Source organism: Hemiscyllium ocellatum (genome assembly GCF_020745735.1).
Source record: "Hemiscyllium ocellatum isolate sHemOce1 chromosome 40 unlocalized genomic scaffold, sHemOce1.pat.X.cur. SUPER_40_unloc_3, whole genome shotgun sequence".
Classification (NCBI taxonomy): Eukaryota; Metazoa; Chordata; class Chondrichthyes; order Orectolobiformes; family Hemiscylliidae; genus Hemiscyllium; species Hemiscyllium ocellatum.
In genome coordinates, this window is record NW_026867531.1 from 327,559 (window position 1) to 336,399 (window position 8,841).

At 50.9% G+C, this 8,841-nt stretch overlaps 1 gene segment (V, D, J or C); it reads right to left on the reverse strand.

Annotated features, from left to right (window-relative positions):
* Positions 1 to 7,719, reverse strand: part of LOC132808826 (Ig heavy chain C region-like) — a 54,620-nt gene extending 46,901 nt beyond the window's left edge. The window contains 1 exon segment of the C gene segment in view: positions 7,392 to 7,719. Within this exon segment, the coding sequence occupies positions 7,392 to 7,719 (328 nt within the window).
* Positions 7,720 to 8,841: the final 1,122 nt, after the last annotated feature.

Genomic DNA, 8,841 nt, shown 5'->3' on the forward strand with positions numbered 1-8,841 from the left:
ATGTTAATTTGCCCATGGTATCGAGATGCAATAGATGAGGTGATTGGATGTGCAGGAAAATCTCTGTCTGGTGTGAAAAGATCCTTTGGGGCATTGGACAGGGGTGAGGTGGGGAGGTGTGGGTGCATGTTTTACTGTTCCCCCGGCAGTAAGGGAAGGTGAAGGGTTGGTTGGTGGGGAGGCGTAAACCTAACGAGGGCATCACGACAGGGAATGGTCTCTGCGGAACACAGATAGGGCAGGGGAGGGAAACATGTCCCTAGTGGTGGGGTCTGACTAGGTAGCAGAAATGGAAGAGATTAATGTGCTGTTTCTGGATTGTGTGGCAGGTGAGGACCAGGGGATTATATTCTTCTTGTAGTTGGGAGGGGTGGTATAAAGGCGGAGGTGCGGGAAGTGGAGGATATGTGTTGGAGGGCATTGCTGATCAAGTGTGAGGGAAATTGCAGTCCTTGAAATAGGAAAACTTTCTGGGATGTCCTGGAGTGCAATTGCTTTGCCTGGGAGTAGATAGGGCAGAGGCAGAGGAATTGGGAATACAGGATCATGTTTTTACAGGAATATACTCTAGGGTAATCAGGAGGGCAAAAAGGAGACATGAAATAGCTTCAGGAAATGGTTTAAGGAGAATCCAAAGAAATTCTACAAATACATCAAGGATAAAATACAAATACACCAGACAGAGAATAGGACCCCTTAATGATCAACAAGGCCGTGTATGGAACAACAGGAGGTGGGAGAGGTACTATACTGTTCTTGTATTTCATGTCTTTTTTTTACTAAAGAAGGATATGGAAACTAGAGAGTTTGGAGAAATAAACAGTGATAACTTGAAAAGTGTCCATGTTACAGTGGAGGTGGTACTGGATGGCTCAAATCGCATCAAGGTGGATAGATCCCTGGGTCCTGATCAGGTGTATTCCAGCAATTTGTGGAAAGCTTGGGAAGTGATTGCAGTGCCCCTTCCTGAGGTATTTATATCATCGTGGTAAGGAAAGGCCAGGGAACAAGAGAACAGCCAGCCTGAAGTCAGTGGCAGGCAAGTTGTTGGAAGGGATTCTGAGGGACAGGATTTACATGTATTTGGAAAGGCAAGGAATGATTAGGGATCGTCAACATGGCTTTTTGCGTCAGAAATTGTCTCTCTCCAACTTGGTTGAGATTTTTTGAAGAAGTGATTGGAAGATTGATGAAGACAGACTGTGGACGTTGTCTATATGGGCATTGAACAAAGTTCCACAAAGCAGACTGGTTAGTAAGGTTAGATAACATGGAATGCAGGGAGAACTAGCCATTGGGATACAAAACTGGCTTGTAGGTAGGAGACAGAGGGTGGTGATGGAGGGTTGATTTCTGGACTGGAAGCCTGTGAGAAGCAGCGTGCTGTGGGAATGGATATTTGAATCCTTAAATAAATTATTTGGATGTGAATATATGAGGTAGGTTTACATAAAACAACAAAATTGGAGGTGTAATGGACAGTGAAGAAAGTTAGTTCAGAATAAAAAGGATCTTGATCAGATGGGCCATTGGAGCGAGGAATGGCAGACAGATTTTAATTTAGACAAATGTGAGCTGCTGCGTTTTGGAAAAGAAAATCAGGGCAGAACTTAATACACTTAATGGGAAGGTCCTGGGGAGTGTTGCTGAACAAAGAGACCTTGGAGTGTGGGTTCATTGCTCCTTGAAAGTAGAGTCACAGGTAGGCAGGGTAGTGAAGGTGGTGTTTGGTCTGCTTATATTTATTGGTCAATACATTGATTGCAGAAGCTGGGACGTCATATTGTGATTGGATAGAACATTGATTGAGCCATTTCAGGAATCCTGTTTTCAATTCGAATTTCCCTGTTCTAGGAAGGATGTTGTGAAACTTGAAATGGTTCAGACAAGATTTCCAAAGACTTTGCTATGGTTGGAGGATTTGGGCTACAGGGAGAGGCTGAATAGGCTGGGGCTATTTTCACTGGAGAGTCAAAGACTGAGAGGTGACTTTTGGGTGATTTATAAAATCATGAGGAGCATGGATACAATGAACAGCTGGGGTCTTTTTTCCCCAGGTTAAGTGAGTCCAAAACAAGACCACGTGGGTTTAAGTTGAGAGGGCAAAGATTTAAAAGGGATCTAAGGGGCAACGTTTTCAAGTAAAAAATGAGGTCTGCAGATGCTGGAGATCACAGTTGAAAATGCGTTGCTGATGAAGGGCTTATGCCCGAAACGTCGAATTTCCTATTCCTTGGATGCTGCCTGATCTGCTGTGCTTTAACCAGCAACGCATTTTCAACGGCAACGTTTTCAAGCTGAGTGTGGTGTATGGATGGAATGAGCTGCAAGAGAAGTAATGGAGGCTGATACATTTACAACATTTAAAAGGCATCCGATTGGGTACATGAATAGGGAGGGATTTGAGGAATTCAGACCAATAGCTGGCAAGTGGGACTCTGTTAGTTTAGGATTCCTAGTTGGCATGGGCGAATTGGACCATTGTTTCTGTGCTGTACATCTCAGCACAGATAATTCTCCTTGGATGTGAGAAGGTTAAGCAGTGATTATGACCAGGTGTAGATTTGTTTCCAAGATATTTTATGGGTGGCACAGTGGTTAGCACTGCTGCCTCACAGCGCCAGAGACCCGGGTTCAATTCCTTCCTCAGGCGACTGACTGTGTGGAGTTTGCACGTTCTCCCCGTGTCTGTGTGGGTTTCCTCCAGGTGCTCCAGTTTCTTCCCACATTCCAAAGATGTGCGGGTCAGGTGAATTGGCCATGCTAAATTGTCCGTAGCTTAATGTAGGGGTATGGGTGGGTTACGCTTTGGTGGGTCGGTGTGGACTTGTTGGGCAGAAGGGCCTGTTTCCACACTGTAAGTAATCTAATATTTAATTTGAAGAGAGAGTGGAATTTTTAATAATGTCACAATTTTAGCAACTACTTTAAGTTAATTAGCAAATAATACAAGGTGAATATGTGACCTATACTTTACTCAGTACATTCTGAGCATCTGGAACGGTCTGAACAGCAGGTGGACACAGATTCAGCAGGTATTCTCAAACAGATTTGCAATTTTACTTTTTAAGGAAAGTCTTGGGAGGTTGTGGCCAAATATGAGGGGAATTGGGACAGATTTGCAGCATCTCCAGAGGGAGAGAGTACAGCTCCAATGGGCTGAATAGCCCCCAGCCTCTGTGCTCTGTGATACTGCCCCATTCACTGTGAATGATGAAGCTCATCCCAGGGCAGAGAGAGGTAGGAGCCCTCCACTCTCATCACAATGGGGCCTGGCTCACTGACCAATAGGAGGTGAGTTGGTGTGGTCCTTCCAGCCAATGGGAATGAATAAGAGGCGTGGCCAGCAAGATGCCACATGACCATGAGCTGTGCAGGGACAATGTCACTGTGAGTGGGAGAGCCAGCAGAGAGGCTGCTAGACCTGAATGACAAACTCCTGGTCAATTAAAACCAAAAGAACTGTGGATGCTGTAAATCAGAAACAACAACCAGGAGGCTCGTGAAAATGTCAGCGGCCGAACAGCATCTGTGAAGAGAAACCAGAGTTAAAGTTTCCGATCCAGTGACCCTTCCTCAGAACTGACGTTACCGAGGGAAAAAAGTCAGTTTATATGCAGAAGGTAGGGTGGGGGGAGGATGTAAGGAGTAAAGGGGAGGTGGGGATAGAGTGAGAAGAACAGTTCGATAAAGGATTTTTTTTATTTCAAAAATATACTTTATTCATAAATACTTTGATCTATACAACTGGACATGCCGTACATAGGTAAACATTCCATTTCTTTTCATACCGAAACAGAGTAATCATTCCTATTTACAGGTCGGTATGATTATATTTTGAGCTGAGGTGCCAGCAGAGCCCAAATGACTACGTGGGCCCCCTGTTCTTCTTAGGCAGGCAGATGTTACACGGTGGTCTTTCCCCACCGCGCCTTGGCGGCAGCTGCCCCAAGCTTCAGCGCGTCCCTCAACACGTAGTCCTGGACCTTGGAATGTGCCAGTCTGCAACACTCAGTCGGGGTCAACTCCTTCAGCTGGAAGATCAACAGGTTTTGGACCGCCCAGAGAGCGTCCTTCACCGAGTTGATGATCCTCCAGGCGCAGTTGATGTTCATCTCGGTGTGCGTCCCGGGCAACAGGCCGTAGAGCACGGAGTCCCGCGTCACGGCGCTGCTCGGGACGAACCTCGACAAACACCACTGCATTCCTCTCCAGACTTCCTCTGCATAGGCACATTCCAGAAGGAGGTGTGTGACAGTCTCGTCCACCCCGCAGCCGCTTCGAGGGCAGCGTGCGGTGCGGCAGAGAGTCCGGGCGTGCATAAAGGATCTCACAGGCAGAGCCCTTCTCATCACCAGCCAAGCCATGTCTTGGTGCTTGTTGGAAAGTTCTAGCGATGAGGCATTCTGCCAAATAGCTTTGACAGTCTGCTCAGGGAACCACTCGACAGGATCCGCCCTCTCCTTTTCCCAAAGGGTCTCAAGGACACTACGTGCTGACCACTTCCTGATGGACTTGTGGTCAAAGGTGTTTTTCTTCATAAATTTCTCCACGAAGGACAGGTGGTACGGAACGGTCCAACTACTCGGAGCGTTCTGCGGCAGCGAGGCCAGGCCCATCCTTCGCCGCACCGGGGACAGGTAGAACCTCAGTACGTAGTGACACTTGGTGTTTGTGTACCGGGGATCCACGCACAGCTTGATGCAGCCACACACTAAGGTGGCCATCAGGGTGAGGGTGGCATTGGGCGTGTTTTTTTCCCCATTGCACTGGTCTTTGTACATTGTGTCTCTTCGGACCCGGTCCATCTTTGATCTCCACATGAAGTGGAAGATGACCCGGGTGACTGCGGCGGCACAGATTCTGGGGATAGGCCAGACCTGTGCCACATATAACAATACTGAGAGTACCTCACACCTGATGACCAGGTTTTTTTCCCATGATGGAGAGCGACCGTTGCTCCCATCTGCCTAGTTTCTGTCTCATCTTCCTGATCCGCTCCTCCCATGTTTTGGCGCACGCCCCAGCCCCCGGACCCAAATACCCAGCACCTTCAGGTGGTCAGTCCTGACGGTGAAGGGGATAGAGGATTGGTCGGCTCAGTTCCCGAAGAGCATGGCCTCGCTCTTGCCTCGGTTTACCTTGGCCCCCGAGGCCCGTTCGAACTGGTCGCAGATGCACAGGAGTCTGTGCACAGACAGCTGATCCGAGCAGAAAACGGCGACGTCATCCATGTACAGGGAGGCCTTAACCTGTAGGCCTCCGCTGCCAGGAATAGTCACCCCTCTCAGGCTCGCATCCTTCCTGATGGATTCGGCAAATGGCTCTATGCAACACACAAACAAGGCGGGTGAGAGGGGGCAGCCCTGCCTGACTCCAGATCTTACAGGGAAGCTATCTGATTCCCACCCATTGATTGAGACTGAACTGACAATGTTGGTGTAGAGCAGTCTGATCCAATTCCCTCCCCAAAGCCCATTTTGGAGAGGACATCCCTCATATATGTATGCGATATCCTGCCAAAGGCTTTCTCCTGGTCCAGGCTGATGAGGCAGGTGTCCAGCCCCCTGTCCTGCACGTAGGCGATCGTATCCCTGAGGACGGCAAGACTCTCAGAGATCTTCCTGCCCGGTACAGCACAGGTTTGGTCAGGGTGGGTCACCGATCCCAGAGCAGACCTGACCCGGTTGGTGATGACCTTTGACAAGATTTTGTAGTCTGTGTTTAACAGTGAGATCAGTCTCCAGTTTCTAGTTTCTTCCCCCTCCCCCTCCTGCTTGTAGATGAGGGTGATGATGTCTTTCCTCATGGATTCACTCATGGTACCTACCTGAAACATACTGACATACACCTCCAGCAGGTCCCGGCCAATCAAGTCCCGAAGAGCAGAATAGATCTCGACCGGTAAGCCGTCGCTTCTGGGAGTTTTATTCTTTTCAAAGGACTCGAGGGCCTTGGTCTGCTCATCCAGAGATAGCGGCTGGTCCAGCCTCTCTCGTGTTCCGTCATCTAGGACCTCCGTGATAGAGGACAGGAACGACTGGGAGGCCGCGCTGTCGGTTGGCTTCGAGTCATACAGACTGGCATAGAAGGATTTGCTGATCCTCATGATGTCAGCCTGAGATGACGTTACCGAGCCATCTTCTTCCTTCAGGCTGCTGAGCACGGAGCTCTCTTTGTGCACCTTCTGGAAAAAGAAACATGAGCACGTCTCGTCCTGCTCCACGGAGCAGACTCTGGACCGGAAGATTATCTTGGAGGCCTCCGAGGTAAAGAGTGAGGCTTGCTGGCCCTTCACCTCTTGGAGGTCCCCCGTGACATCGACCCCCAACGTCTGCAACAGGAGCATGTTCTGCTTACTTTCCTGGAGTTGGGACAGTTTTCCCCACCTCTCCCTCGCCTCCTGAACACCTTTGAGGATGAAGAACCTCTTGATGTTCCCTTTTACTGTTTCCCACCAGTCTGCTGGAGACTCAAAGAGGGGCTTCGCGGTTCTCCAACCTGCGTAATCCCTCTTGAGCTCCTCGATGTTTCCCGGGGTCAACAGCTTAGTGTTTAGTTTCCATGTTCCCTTACCCGCCCGCTGCTCGTCTTGTAGGTGACAGTCGGCCAGCAGGAGGCAGTGGTCAGAGAAGAACACCGGCTTGATGTCGGTGGATCTGACTGAGAGCGTTCGGGACACAAACAGGTCATCTATCCTTGAGCGAATAGACCCGTCTGCCCGTGACCAGGTGTATCTACGCTGCGCTCCATCTGCAGGGGTGATGAAGACGTCGTGCAGCTTGGCATCTTTGACCGTTTCCATCAGGGCTTTGGACGTGGCATCCAGTTTACTGTCCCCCCACCCTCCGGATCTTCCATCTGCATCAATGATACAGTTGAAGTCTCCGGCCAGAATGACCGGCCTGGATGGAGCCAGCAACAGTGGAAGCTGCTGCAGGACGGCCAACCGTTCACTCTTACCCGCTAGGGCGTACACGGTGATTCGTCTCACGGGAGCGTTTCTGTATTTAACATCCGCGACGAGGAGGCGCCCGCCCACCACCTCCTTAACCTCGGAGATGGTGAAGTTGCCTCCCCGCAACAGGATACCCAGGCCTGAGGAGCGGTTATCGTTGCCTCCCGACCACACTGACAGCCCATGGGCCCACAAGCTCGACCATCTCCTGTAACTGCTGAGGTGTGGTATCCCACACTCCTGCAGAAACAGGACATTAGCTTTGACGTTGGCCAGGAAGGCCAGCGTTGAAACACATCGCGCAGCAGATTTTATGCTGCCCACATTAATACTGGCAATTTAAATCCCCATTTCTTTTAACAAGTTGTGAGGTTACCCGTGTCCAATTGCCGCCGGTCCTGCCCCTCTGGGGTAGCTGTCTGCATCCCCATACAGAACACGAACTGCTGGACCCTCGCAGGGCTGAGGTCGCTGTTCAGCTCCTCACTCGGTCCATTTTCCCGCTCCGGTGTCATCGGGCTGTGACCAGGGTCCACGCTGTCTGCTTCTATATCTGACAGTGGGGCTGTCAGAGGGTCGCTGCTCCCAGTGACCTGGAGCTGTGTGGGGGTGGGGCCCTCCTGGCTTTTACCTGGTGGGGGTGTGATAGTTTCCCATTGCCTCAGGAGGTCCGTCCCTTGGTTGGCAGTTGCTGCTCTCCTTTCTCCCCGCAGCACTCTGCCTCTTCTTTTGGTGACGACCCTCCTTACGTCCGTCCTCATCCTCCGAAGAGCTGTCCGTGTCTTCCCCATGCAGCTGCCTTTTCCCCTGTTTCTGGGAGGTTTTGGCAGCTGGGTGGGTTTCCCTCCTCTTGTTTTGCACCAGGATCCATTCCTCTGCCTCCTTCTTTCCCTTCTCCACCTCCTCCTCCGCCCGTCCTGTCGGAGCTTTGCTCAGCAGCTCTCCCTCTCCAGTAGCTGGCGTCTGCTCTGCTCCGGCCTGTCCTTCTTTTTGCGTGCCCCCAGACACCGTTCCCTTGCTGGTTTGTGGCCCACCCCCCGGCCATCTGCGCGTAGGTGGCGGCCCCACGTCTTGGGCAGGCCTTGTACACGTGGCCCACCTCCCCGCACAGATTGCAGTTTTTTGCCTCCTTGCATTCTTTGGTCGGGTGGCCCTCCTTCTTGCAGTTCCGACATATCGTGACCTTGCAGTCCGCCGCCATGTGGCCTGACCTCCCACAGGTTCGGCACACTTTCGGCTGCCCTGCGATAAGTCAGGTACTCTCTGCTCCCTCCGATAGCAAAGCTGGAGAGTGGGTGGAGGATGTTCCCACTGGCATCAACCCTCAGGGTTGCCTTGACCTGTCGTTTGCTAGTCCAGATCCCGAAAGGGTCAACTACATCAGTGCTTTCTCCCTCAACCTGCTCATATCTCCTCAGGAACGTCAGGACATCAGTTGCTGGAACATAGGGGTTGTACATGTGGATCGTGACAACCCGACTCCTCTGTGCAGGAAGCACACACAGCGGGACCCCCGACAAGATGGAGAACAGCGGCTCCCCGTCCTTTTCCTTGAAGACCTTCAGGAGCTGCTGGCGTTGCTTCACGCTCCTGAAGGTGACATCGAAGTAGCCTGCCCCAGGGAAATGATAAAGGATTAGATAACTATCAGGCTGGGAGGGTGAATAGCTGTTAATTGGGACTGTTAGGGCTAACCATAGGTAATTTGTAATGACAGGCTGTGAGATCAAGGCCTGGTGTGTGGATAGGGCCTTAGGGAATGGGATTGTTAACCTATGTTTAGCCACTAACTGTCTCCATTGTAAGCTGTTCCCCACCTACATCAATCCACGATTGGAGCTGCCGAGGACACATTCCTCTGGAATATCCTCCCTAACCCTCTC